The sequence below is a fragment of the Zingiber officinale genome, chromosome 1B (assembly GCF_018446385.1).
Source record: "Zingiber officinale cultivar Zhangliang chromosome 1B, Zo_v1.1, whole genome shotgun sequence".
NCBI classification, from domain to species: domain Eukaryota; kingdom Viridiplantae; phylum Streptophyta; class Magnoliopsida; order Zingiberales; family Zingiberaceae; genus Zingiber; species Zingiber officinale.
In genome coordinates this window covers 170,286,268-170,298,623 of record NC_055986.1, presented here as the reverse complement: position 1 = coordinate 170,298,623, position 12,356 = coordinate 170,286,268, and the positions used below count along the sequence as shown (strand labels likewise).

Genomic DNA, 12,356 nt, shown 5'->3' with positions numbered 1-12,356 from the left:
TGAACAAAATCGACACAAGTTTTTAACCAAAAATGGAATTTCCTCATTTTGATTAAACGAAAAAAACCAAAAAAAAAAAGAGAAATCGGAGAAACAAACAGAAGGGAAAGTCAAAGCTTGCGAAGCAAAAACACACAGCGAGACGAGAAGTTTAACTTGCTCCGCTCCACTCCACTCTTCGATCGAGCGAGCGAGAGAGCGAGCCCTGCGTCTCTCTGCCTCGTCACTGTGATTCGCTCCGAAGCTTTGCGTTCCTTCCCTTTCTCCCTTCTCTTCTCCTCACTATAATCATCCGTCACCATAATCGATCCTTTTGTTTTGCTGCGATTTCTACTTCCTTGTAGTTAATCACGGCCATCGGAGGAGGAGAAGAAGAAGAAGAAGAAGACGGCGACATGGATCACAACCATGTCAAGCTCCTCCTCAAGCTTCTTACCCTCCTCTTCTTATCAGGTTTCGGATTCGATCGATATAGATTAGGGATTACTTTTTCCAACCTTTTTGTGATCTATTTTCATTCTTGACAGGCATTATTTATGCTCTCTAATGATGTTTTCAGATTGATTTCGATAACCTAATATATCCACCAAGTTTTAAAGTTCTTCCCCTAAGATGTATTGCGAGGAACTACCTTCTCCAGGCAATAAAATTTTCAAAAACCGGTTTTGTATACTTTCTTTGTTCAAAAGGGAAAAAAGATTCTGTGTCCACCATCCTTCTTATCTAGTATTCTTCTTGGTTTCTGTAATGATCTAGGAGGGATTCAGTCGCTTCAATCAATAGATTGGAATTTGAAGCTAATTTTGCTTTTTTTAATAAGAATATGGGGACGATTATTTTGTGTTTGGGGCACAGGGGTAAGGAGAACAGAAGAGGCGCGAGTTTTCACCATCGTTAACTACTGCAAGACCACGATTTGGCCGGGAATCACTCCGGGAGAAGACTTCGACGGCGGCGGGTTCGTCCTCAATCCCGGCCAGTCGGTGGTGTTCACCGCCTCCGTCGGGTGGAACGGCCGCATCTGGGGCAGGACCGGCTGCAACTTCGACAGCGGCGGCACCGGTTCGTGCCAGACCGGCTCCTGCGGCAACACCTTAAAGTGCGGCGCCTCCGGCGAGACTCCGGCTACGCTCGCCGAGTTCAACCTCGCCTCCCCCGACTTCTACGACGTCAGCCTCGTCGACGGCTTCAACCTGCCCATGACGGTGACGCCGCTGAACGCGCAGGGTGGAGGCAACTGTGTTTCCGTCGGATGCGATGGCGACCTCCGTGACAGCTGCCCGGCGGAGCTTGCGGTGAAGGCCGATGGTCAAACGATAGCCTGCCGGAGCGCGTGCGACGTGTTTAATACCGATCAGTACTGCTGCCGAGGCACCTTCGGATCGGCTACGTGCCTACCCACTAACTACTCCAAACCCTTCAAGAAGGAGTGCCCCTCCGCCTACAGCTACGCATACGACGACAGGACGAGCCTCTTTACATGCAACGACGCCGATTACATTGTCTCCTTCTGCTCCCAAAGGTACTCTTGAATCAATGAATCAATCTTTCACTTGCAATTTGACGTTCATCTTCCGACAGATTAGAGAAAAAGAAGTTCCTAAGTCCATCGTAGAAAATAATTTAGAAGAATCACCCACTTTTTGTTTGTTAAAGTGAGAATTCAAACTCCATTTCATTTTTTTTTTAAATTATAGGGGTTGTATAATCGATTTTTGTTTAGGGGCCTATTGTCCATGGTTGTTCAAGGGGTGTATAATTAATGGTTGTTTGGAAAAAATATTTGTCCTTTTGTGATTTTGGGATCACAATATCAACCCATTTGGTCATCATTCCAAATCCCTATTTTTTCTCGGATGATAAAATTTCAAACATAGAGATGTAGTAAAACTATATGGTTAGAACTCCAAGTCAATAGAATCCTTGTCAGCCACTTGTAAGGCTCGTTATACTATCGGCCTACAGACACATGGATCTTTGCTGAGTTGATGTTCAATTATCTCATAACTCTTATTTACACAATTGCTACATTGAAGTTTCATAAAAGATTTGTACAGCTATAGATTGAACCGTTAACTTATAACTCAAGTTTTGATGTCATGTATTGGTTTCATACAGATAGACATCTCATAGCTTTCAATTGGTTCTTCCATCTCATACCGACATGGTATATTAAACCATGAATTAAGTACTTAGTCGAGTGATTATTTCTGTAAGATGTATTGGTTTCAGATATCTTGCGTCATTATATGCCACTTACAAGTATGATCTAATCTTCTCTTAGTTTGCTTTCATAGAAGAGTATTTCATGGATTTTAAACTTTAGCATGTGTCATATTTCTCCAAGTTTGATACTTGATCTTATGGTTTCTGAGATAACTATGCTTCTTATTGGCATTGAAATTGCAAGATTCATGTTTTAGTCCAGTTGCATAGCTGAACAAATGGTCGTGATAAATCCACACCTTGTTTGCTATTGTTTCGTTTGATTGTAAAGAAAAGGTTTTCTCTGGAATATTTATCTCATGACTTGCTTATCGCAGAATCCAGAAGAAGAGCCAGAGGGTATGCACCTACCACATCAACAAGCTAATTTGCAGTGGATCGCCCAGAAGAGCATCATCAGGGAAATGGCCGTTTTTATTGCTCTTATTCTTTGCGGGCTTGTTGTGGCCATCATTGAAGCTGTGACAACCGATTCTTTTCTTTGTATCTGGTTTGGAAAATAAAGCTGCTGAGGATGCCTCGAAGGTACAGGATCCTCTACTCAAAGTTGAGAACTAGTAGTTAATTGGGAAGGACATGATGGAATGATAATGTATCTTCTTTTCACAGCTCAAGAATCATGCTTTTACTTGTGGGAATGTGACATGCCTTCTTTTTTGCTTTGCAAAGAGCACTATGAAATGATGTTAAGAGCAACAGACTTGAATGTCCATAAGTGTATTTCTATGAACATCTCCTCCTTCCAAATGGTTGGTAGTCCCTTTCATCAAAGTTTTATTTTTTCAAGATGATTAGTTACCATTGATCTTAAATTTCTTCCCAGACACAAATTAGAAGTGGTGAATTCAAGTGGATTATATATATATTTTGGAGAAAATTTTCTATGAATATGATATAGTTATGAATGTGTTATAGTTAGTTATCGAACTGTACTGTGGGTGTCAGGGAAATTGAGCTTGGTTAATGGTTCACAAAGCGCCACGTATACGATGCTTCTAGCGTAACGAGTGGCTCTAAAGGCCTTATTCCCAGCCCAATCCATCTCAGCCACACAAAATATTAGGAACATGAATAAAAACAAAAAAATATATTAAATTAAAAGAGATTAAAAAAATAGGAAAATATTATTTTAAAAAACTTTATTTCACTCCGCAGTCCGCACCGGCGCAGAGATCACTCCCATGAGATGAGACCCTCCGCGTCACTGCACCGACACACCGCCTTCTGCGGCCTCCCCTCCCCCTCGCTTTCCTCCAGGATAAGCCCAGGCATTGTCTTCGTTCATCCTCCGGCCTCCCTCCCCGATCGCAGGGCCTTCTTCTCCCGATCGCTCGCCGGAGCCGATCCCAGCCCCCAAAACCACCCACACAGGGGGAAGAAAACAGAGCCAGGAGCTCAAAAAGGGGAGAGATCCGGCGGAGTGGGAGGCACCGAGGAAGTGAACTGTGAAGTCGACGTCGTCTCTTGGCGGGAGAGGCGTGTTAGGGCGTGGATCCTCGTCAATGCAGACGTCGAGTCTGTGTGGAGCGTCCTCACGGATTACGAGCGGCTCGCTGATTTCATCCCTAATCTCATCTATAGGTAATTGTTTTTGTTTTCTCTTTAGATGGTTCAAAAAATAAATCTTTGCTTGCTATTTTGTTGCTTTGTTTGTATTCTAATATATATGTGGTATAGTGAGAGAATCCCTTGTCCGCATAAGGGGCGAATATGGTTGGAGCAGAGAGGGTTGCAGCGTGCGCTATACTGGAACATCGAGGCTCGCGTGGTCTTGGACCTTCAGGAATTTCCGAACTCTGTATGTTCCTTTATCTATAAAAGTAACAACTTTAAAGCCGGTTCTTTCTCCCTATTTTGAGTTTAAATTGGACAGTGCCCCCATGATGTAATAACATAAGCTAAGACTACACGAAATTGTTTACAACTTGCAAGTGATGAGTGATGACCGAGTTTGTTTCACAGTTTGAAAACAAAGAGAAGAAGATAGATTAGTACAGGAAGTTCCAGCATAATACAATGATTTGCCGAAGAGTAATTTTACTTAATTATATTAATCGATAAGTGAAGATACTACTCAAAGTTGTATATTACTAGTTTAGCCAGCACCTGATGGTTGTGTAAGTTGAGAAGAGTTTCCTTGCTGAGTAATTTCAAGGTTTGTTAGGTACCTTACTGAACACAAGTTTTTTGTTTGGCCAAACAGCCAAAAAAGAAGGTATGTTTGATGCAGCTCCATGCTCAAGGATTCATAATATTGATGTGTAGACATTGCTTGTAAGTTCAATATTAACAGTCATAACAAATTAATTTTTGCACATAAGAGTTGGCAATAACCTTTTGTTTGAGCAAAAAAAAAGTTATCGGGAACTTAATAAAGATATCAACACTGGACTGTATATCCAGAAAGTTATTTATTTCTTTTCAATGAGTGTTTGATGCATTCTGCATCATTAAAAAGATAAACGAATAATAAAAATGTGTTATGTAATCTTGAAGTATCCCTTTCTTGCACATTATCCATTTTATTCAAAAAATGTAAGACTCATCAATTTACAAATATTTATGGTGTTTCCTGGCCTATGGCTATTGCGTCACACATTTTGCAATGCAAGTAGAAATATTCTTTTTGCATCATGGCATGTTTCCTCCTCTTGTCTACTAAGGATTTATTAATTTGGCTTGTCATTTTGATAGCTGATCCCCCAACATACGTACCTGGATTTTTGCATAGGCTAATGGGAGTGAGCTTCACTTCTCAATGGTTGATGGAGATTTTGATAAGTTTGAAGGGAAATGGAATGTGAAAGCAGGCCCAAGGTATGCTTGACTAGAAGTCTAGCACCAATTTTCTTGTAAGTTGATGCTACTAATGCACAATGATTAATCATTTTGTTTCCCCTTCTCACTATTTATGAATTGTTTATCTATGAACTTGCTGATGAAAGTTGCAACCATTTTTGAATTTGTAATGAATTCACTATGATTATAAGTTTTAAACAATTAAATGTAGTTCATTGAACCGTCGACACTCACATTCAATAGTATGACTTTGCTTGGTTTGGAATTGCTTCTTAGGTTCTTTTGTTCAATGGCAATTAATTATGCTCTAATATTAACTTTGGATATTCTTATAGACTCATGAATTTTCAGGTTAATTTGGTAGCAACTTCCTGTCTCTGTTAGTAGCACTTGTGAACCATCAGCTATACATTTGATTTTTCAGCTGTAACTGATTGTTGAGTCAAATATCTTGGAGCGAGCCCTTTCCTCTGCTGAAAGTTAGCCTTGCTTGGATCTTGGCAACATTCCACAAGATTTAGAATTGTTAATTAAATCATCAAACTATCCCATAGTTAAGTCATGTTGCAGTTCATGTCATGCCTCCCATGTGTCATTTTTTTTCTTTGCTTAAGTCCATCTGGTTGGTACCTGCCACTGATCATTTACAAGTTGATCTCAAAGCCTGTATGAAGGGCTTAAACAAGGGACATGAAACACAAGGTTTGAAGATAATATTTGAAGCTAGGTTGATTGATTGAATACAAAATGTTTTTATCAATGGGGATAGATGAACTATTGCTATGACGTCGTTTGCTTTGTGAATTTTTTGACAAATGTTCTTTTGATATTATATATTTCAATATTCATATAATTTTTTAAAAAAGATTAGCAATGTTCCTTTCCTCTTCTACTTTATTTAAGTGTTTATGTATTTTTTTTTTAAAACTTGCTATGTTTCTTTCTTTTGCTGCTAAAATACATTGTTAAAATAATTTATATCCTATCATCTAATTCATTGGCTTGCAGGTCTTCAATGGCAACTTTATCATATGAAGTGACTGTTGTGCCTAGATTTAACTTCCCAACAATTTTTCTTGAGAGAATTATCAGATCTGATCTTCCAGTAAATCTAAGAGCAATTGCTTGGAGAGCTGAGAGAATATTTGAAGAAATTCAAAAGGAAATTATGTCTATAAATGGAATGGGTACAACTTTAAGAGCCTTATATTTATCATCCTTGGGTAGGTTTGGTTCTACATCCAGTACTGAGACACTTTCCAATACCTTAAAGGAAGATCCCGTGGAGCCTTTAGGTTTTGTTCTTTCTTCACCATCAACTGAGAGGAGTGCAAAATGGGGTGTTTATGGAAATGCATGCAGACTTGATAGGCGTTGCATGGTCGATGAAATTCATCTTCGTAGGATTGATGGCCTGTTGGTAATCATTTTTCTTAATAGGTTTGATTTTATTATGTATTGATATCTTAATTTGTTTAATGATTATGGATGAAGGAAAATGGAGGGACTCATCGGTGTGTTATGGCTAGTGTTACAATCAAGGCACCAGTTCGAGAAGTTTGGAATGTCTTAACTGCATATGAGACACTACCTGAGTAAGGGTTTTTATCTGTACTTGCATGGGCATCTAAAGTAAACTATCCAAGATGAAATGTTCTCCATAGTGTTTTCCCCTTAAAAGTAGCAAAATTCGTTTGTATTTTCCTTTTTTCAATTTGCATTCCGAAATGTTAGATCAGAATTTCTATGCTACCATGATTTTTATCAATGTCAAGTGACAAATTTAAGTTCCACTGTGATGCTTGATTTATTTATTTTTGAGCTATGATCATCCACTGTATTTTTCTCTTCTTTCCACCAACCTCTATTGACACAGTCTCTTATTAGTTCATTCCTTCTGCTTTTGTTTCTTTATCCTCTAATCAAACATTTTTATTACAGGATTGTTCCAAATTTAGCAATTAGCAAAATTCTCTATAGGGAAAAGAACAAGGTTCGCATTCTACAGGTAGGAACAAACCTTTAACTCTTGCTTCATTTGGTTGCTAATATCATTATTAAGGTAAAATCTTATTTATTGCAATCTTACATGTCGACTTTCTTAGTTACACTGATGATGACTTTCTTAGATACAGTGATGATGCTAAATCTAATTACTTGTTCATTGGCCTTCCTAGTAGTTGACACTAGAACCTTTCAGAGGAAGGTTATGAATGCCAATTATCTCTTTTGCATTTCTTTATGGTGTTTGAGCTGGAGGGAAGTTGCAAGAGATTATATGAACTGACTATGGTGTTGTAGCTTCTTTGTTGACAATCTATTTTTAAAAGTTAAATGTATTGTTAATAAGACATGACCAGGATAATCAGAGTATTCTGATGTATGATCTGCTATAGTTATTCTTTGATTGCTAATCAGAGTATTCTGGTTAAACTGTCATCTTTTGTCTTCATGGAATAAATTTTCTTGAGATATGTTTGTAGCTTTATGGCCTTTAGAATCTTAAATTTCAGTAAATTATGTTTGCAGGAGGGCTGCAAAGGCCTGTTGTATATGGTGTTTCATGCACGCGTGGTGTTAGATTTGTGTGAAGACTTTGAGCACAGAATCAAATTTGAGCAAGTTGAAGGGGACTTTGACTCCTTTCAGGGGAATTGGATTCTGGAGCAGCTGGGAGATCAGCACACTTTGTTAAAGTATATTGTAGAATCAAGAATGCACAAAGATAGCTTCCTCTCAGAAGCTATCTTGGAAGAGGTATCTGCATTTTTGATACTTTCACTGCCCTATCCACAAAATCATGGATGGAAGATGATGTCTAAACACTCCATTTAGATATCTCAGGGCTATATCATTTCTCTTCAAGAAATGGCAACACATTTGATACTCATAGTGATAGTGCAGGTTTGAGGGCCAGTTTAAATAGTTTCAGATTAGACTATATTTGAAGTTTAAATTTCATTTCCTCTTCTAATTTCTTACTAAACTCGTGTGATTATGAGCTTTGATGATGCTATATTTATTCCTTCATGATCATAATCCTAGATAGCTAAACTCTGTTCTTTTCTTCCACTAAGGAGGTCTATTTATGAGCAGAATAACAATATCATTCATATTAGACAATTTAAGTGTTACTAGATTTCAAATACTTGAAGTACTCACTGTCAAATGGCTGTATATATTATGACCTGGAAATCTGGTCTCACAAATTGCAGTAATTTAGCTGGTCTTCCGTGTGTGTTTATTTTGTTCTCTCAGAGTGACAAATAATAAAATTCTCTATTTTCAGGTTATTTATGAAGATCTACCATCAAATTTATGTTCGATCCGTGATTTTATTGAAAACAAAGTATCTGTGAATAGTGACCAAGAGAATCATTCCAACGACCATATCAGTCCTGATGGTAGTTCTTTAAATGACACTAAGGATGAATTGGATCAGCCTGCCCTTGATGGTAACTCTTTGCATAGTCTTCGGCAAAGACCAAAAGTTCCCGGTTTACAAAGAGATATTGAAGTTCTTAAAACGGAGCTCACATCATTTATTTCAAAATACGGCCAAGATGGGTTTATGCCAATGAGAAAGCAGCTTCGCTTGCACGGAAGAGTGGATATCGAGAAGGCAATAACTCGCATGGGTGGATTTAGGAGGATTGCAAACTTGATGAACTTGTCCCTTGCCTACAAACATCGAAAGCCCAGAGGTTACTGGGATAACCTAGAAAATCTACAGGAGGAGGTAAAATAGTAGTATCACTGTCAATATTTTCACCTTGTGTATAAGTTATCTGAATCATCGTCAAGGAATCTGGCCGAGTCTTTCTGCTAGAATTTATCGTATTTTGTGTTTATTCATCTTTAGCAAATCATGTTAGGGCATCCGCAGTCGTAAACCTCTTAAAGAGATTTATGCTCTGCCACATCATTATCACATCAAAAGTTAAAAACCTTACTTCTTTTAAAAACCACTCTCTATTATCATAAAACCTCTCCCTTTTAAAAACTCCACTTCTTTTAAAATTTTCTCTCTATCCTCTCTTCATTATTTTTTTTTATAAACCTGGTCTCAAGATTTTGATATAGGTTTATAAAAAAAATTATAAACCCCACCTATGTAATGGGGGAGGGGTTTATATTGAGAGATTTATAGCATAAATTGCATGTTATAAACCTCCAATTACAGATGCCTTATACTGATTAATTTGTGAAACTATTTGCTTCCACTATTCAGATTAGTCAGTTTCAGAAAAACTGGGGAATGGATCCTGCATACATGCCCACTAGGAAGTCTTTGGAACGTGCAGGTTAGTGACAGACAAAATTCTTACTTTTTCATGGATGCTAATGTTACTTGCCTGAGTATGTAAATGTGGTCAGACTTTCACTTTGATTCGTCTAGAAGCAAACGAACATAAACAAGTTCATAATCAATGTTTTTTAACGAATATTCTATTCATGTACATCCCAACAGCAACTCATTGGAGGTGCTATTGGGGTGGCAAAGGAGTTAAATTTCCATCATCCATGGGATCACTCACCTCTTTTGGATTGGTTGCATCTCATTTTTCTACATCTGCTCATTGCTAGGACGCTATGACATAGCTCGAGCTCTGGAAAAATGGGGAGGGCTTCAGGAGGTGTCCCGCCTCCTATCGCTTGAACTGAGATACCCTAGGAAAAGATCAGCCATCCAACAAGATGAGCAGAGCGATGTTGCAGCAACAAAGAGGCCAAGCAAGCCAATGATTGCTCAAGACACACAGAAATGGGTTTTGAAACTGAAGGACCTGGACATTAACTGGGTGGAGTAGCACTATCAGACGTGCTGTTGCCTTCAGCATCTCGCAGATTCCACACGATACATTTGTACATTGTCCTGTACAGTAGAGAAATTGTATTTCTTGGGTTTACAACATAAACAGAGTCACTTTGTTCCTCTTGTTGAGAAGGCAAAAGTAAAAGTGGAATTTTCAAATCTGAGTTTATCAGTTTTTTGAAAATGTTAACGAAATGTTTTTAAAATTTTAATTATAATGTTACTTAATAAAATTATAATAAGGAAAAAAGCTGATATCATTTGACTATAATGAAAAAATTTACTGCATATTATTAGTTCCAATACTATCAAGCAAATTCCCACAAACTATATATATATATATATATATATATAGGAGCAACTAATTATTCAACATCAATCAACTTTGCACGTTTGCAGCAAAGGCATTCATAATCAACAAAAAGCGACACAGGAAAAATACCAAGATTAAAAAGTTCACAACACCAGATTAATTATTATAGAGCAAAGTGATGCGAGTCCACAGAAACGCGCGACTCTTATCCGTAAAGTAGCAACACAGTCTCGACAGAATAAATTTACATACGATAAGTGTGATTGAAATAATGCTGACGGTCATAAATGTGGCGGTGTTAGTCTGCTCGAGATTGGCCAGCCCGAGAAGAAAGGATGATGCCGACAATGAGGCCGTAAAGGGCGAGAGCTTCTGCGAAGATGAGTATGAGAATCATACCTACGAACAACTTCGGCTGCTGGGCGTTGGCTCTGCAGTTAAACGCAACAATATGATCAGTAGATTGTACCCCATGTGCCGTCCCTTTGCAACAAGAACTAAAGGAAGAAATGTTAGATTCATGAGGGGCAGTCCTAGAAGGGCCCTCAAAGTGAGGGTTATCACCTTTTGCTGCAATATTATCCTAACTTCGCCCCTACGGGTGTGTAGTGATAAAACACTCAGAGGATAAATAAGAGGAGAAGAGTTTGAATTGTAGTGGGGATGATTATGAAAGTCAACCTCTAAGTGTGCATAAATTGTGCTTTGGATTTATCCAGTAGACGAATCAGAGGAAAAACTATCTACCTCCAAGATTAGTCAAGCAAAGCCCAGACAGCTAGATTACCCAAAAAAAAAAATTATCCTAACTTCAATCACTATAACCTACTGAATGTAAAGGTATGAAATTTGTACATTTGTTGGCTTTATGAGAGGGCAAGTGTAACGTTGGGTTAAATTATTACAGAACTATTATTTGTTTCAACTACGTAAACATAACCCTAACCAGTTTCACGAGACAACAATGACCCTCTATTCTCTTGAGTTTGAAATCCCTAAATGCATTCCCTTTTTGGTCTATATGCTATTTGAACTCCTTGCACTCCTACTTTCTAATTATACACGGTCACTTTGTTCGTGAATCGTGATGAGCACACCTAGTAGAATTTTGTACACTTTACCTCTCTTTTTCAATATCAGAGAAGAACTTCAAGGTCTTTGTAATTTAACTATAACAATTAATGATGTGAAAAATACACCCTTGATCACGTTGACTGCAACAACATATAAGATAGAAAGCAATTGACCAATTCTACACACATGACCTAGAAAAATAAATTGCTCTTTTATGAAAGGACTATCAGAGGATAAATGGACAAATATGTGATAACAGAAGACAAGGTTAGAGAGCTCGTAGTCAATAATTAGACCAAAAAAAAAAAAGAGGAATAGAGAGCACTATCGAATCTAGAAAGGATCTCAAACAACAACTACCTGACTCCAGCATCTCCCACGATGCCAATGGCCATACCAGCTGAAAGTCCTGCAAGACCACAAGCCAAGCCAGAAGAGAGATGGGCATACCCATCAAAAAGGTAGTACGACTTGGCCTTGGGGTTGATCCCGGTGCTTATGATCACCGCAATGATGAGACCGTAAATCCCCAGAACTCCGGCCATGACAACGGGAACTATCGACTTCATCACGAGCTCCGGCCGCATCACACCCATGGACGCCACCCCGACGCCGCTCTTCGCCGTGCCGTACGCCGCCCCCATGCCTGCAGAAGAATGAAAAACATTTCAAGAAACGAACCTTTTGATTCGAACGGAATAGGAGTCCGAGATAAAGGTCGCAGAAATTGGGGAAAATTACAGGAGAAGACGAGGGCTGCGGCCGCGCCGAGGAATCCGAAGAAAGGGGCAGTTTCGTCGCCGCTGAAGCTAGACATCGTGGCGGAGGAGTCTCGACGAAACCCTAGTTCCTGCGGAGGAGGAAGAAGAGGCAGGCGTGCAAAGGTCAGATCCGAAGAAAAAATGTGATCGAGATTTATTCCGTTGCCACAAACAAAGATAATAGTCCTAAAATATCCCCCATTTCTGTTATATATAACGGATGTACCACAGAAATAGCTCGACTTTGTGATGGGCTGTTACGTCATTTAATATAATTTCTTCTTATTTAATAATGAAATCCGAACAACTGTTGTCGCTGTGTTTACGTGGGCACACAAATTAGATAGAAATGAAAAAGAATTTTAGA

At 38.7% G+C, this 12,356-nt stretch overlaps 3 protein-coding genes across 4 annotated transcripts; 2 read left to right on the top strand and 1 right to left on the bottom strand.

The window, feature by feature from the left end:
* The first annotated feature begins 102 nt into the window (after window positions 1–102).
* On the top strand, window positions 103–2,933 carry LOC121991837 (pathogenesis-related thaumatin-like protein 3.5). 2 transcript variants are annotated; one of them, XR_006114743.1, is made up of 4 exons: window positions 103–453; window positions 856–1,522; window positions 2,544–2,751; window positions 2,836–2,933. XR_006114743.1 is itself a non-coding variant. In XM_042545897.1 (3 exons), the coding sequence occupies exons 1-3, from the start codon at window positions 396–398 to the stop codon at window positions 2,689–2,691; spliced, it is 873 nt and encodes a 290-aa protein (XP_042401831.1). In that variant the 5' UTR covers window positions 103–395; the 3' UTR covers window positions 2,692–2,933. The 2 variants fall into 2 exon arrangements, 1 of the variants encoding a protein (XP_042401831.1); XM_042545897.1 differs by having other exon boundaries at window positions 2,544–2,933.
* Window positions 2,838–10,000, top strand: LOC121991827. Its single transcript, XM_042545886.1, has 11 exons — window positions 2,838–2,975; window positions 3,382–3,807; window positions 3,904–4,024; window positions 4,958–5,043; window positions 6,034–6,445; window positions 6,520–6,620; window positions 6,967–7,033; window positions 7,555–7,782; window positions 8,315–8,764; window positions 9,257–9,329; window positions 9,613–10,000. The coding sequence occupies exons 2-11, from the start codon at window positions 3,413–3,415 to the stop codon at window positions 9,834–9,836; spliced, it is 2,157 nt and encodes a 718-aa protein (XP_042401820.1). The 5' UTR covers window positions 2,838–2,975; window positions 3,382–3,412; the 3' UTR covers window positions 9,837–10,000.
* A 288-nt stretch (window positions 10,001–10,288) lies between these two features.
* LOC121991821 (V-type proton ATPase 16 kDa proteolipid subunit) lies at window positions 10,289–12,132 on the bottom strand. Its single transcript, XM_042545872.1, has 3 exons — window positions 11,970–12,132; window positions 11,589–11,874; window positions 10,289–10,585 (listed from the first exon to the last, which is right to left on the bottom strand). Exons 1-3 carry the CDS (start codon window positions 12,043–12,045, stop codon window positions 10,453–10,455), a joined length of 495 nt encoding a protein of 164 aa, XP_042401806.1. The 5' UTR covers window positions 12,046–12,132; the 3' UTR covers window positions 10,289–10,452.
* Between the last annotated feature and the right edge of the window lie 224 nt (window positions 12,133–12,356).

Coding starts and splice junctions, on each gene's coding strand:
- LOC121991837 (XM_042545897.1), top strand. CDS start 396: ATGGATCACAACCATGTCAAGCTCCTCCTCAAGCTTCTTACCCTCCTC. Junction 454..855: donor TACCCTCCTCTTCTTATCAG/GTTTCGGATTCG, acceptor TTTGGGGCACAG/GGGTAAGGAGAACAGAAGAG. Junction 1,523..2,543: donor GTCTCCTTCTGCTCCCAAAG/GTACTCTTGAAT, acceptor TGCTTATCGCAG/AATCCAGAAGAAGAGCCAGA.
- LOC121991827 (XM_042545886.1), top strand. CDS start 3,413: ATGAGACCCTCCGCGTCACTGCACCGACACACCGCCTTCTGCGGCCTC. Junction 5,044..6,033: donor AATGTGAAAGCAGGCCCAAG/GTATGCTTGACT, acceptor ATTGGCTTGCAG/GTCTTCAATGGCAACTTTAT. Junction 7,783..8,314: donor CAGAAGCTATCTTGGAAGAG/GTATCTGCATTT, acceptor CTCTATTTTCAG/GTTATTTATGAAGATCTACC.
- LOC121991821 (XM_042545872.1), bottom strand. CDS start 12,045: ATGTCTAGCTTCAGCGGCGACGAAACTGCCCCTTTCTTCGGATTCCTC. Junction 11,875..11,969: donor CGCAGCCCTCGTCTTCTCCT/GTAATTTTCCCC, acceptor ATTCTTCTGCAG/GCATGGGGGCGGCGTACGGC. Junction 10,586..11,588: donor GTGGGAGATGCTGGAGTCAG/GTAGTTGTTGTT, acceptor GTTTAACTGCAG/AGCCAACGCCCAGCAGCCGA.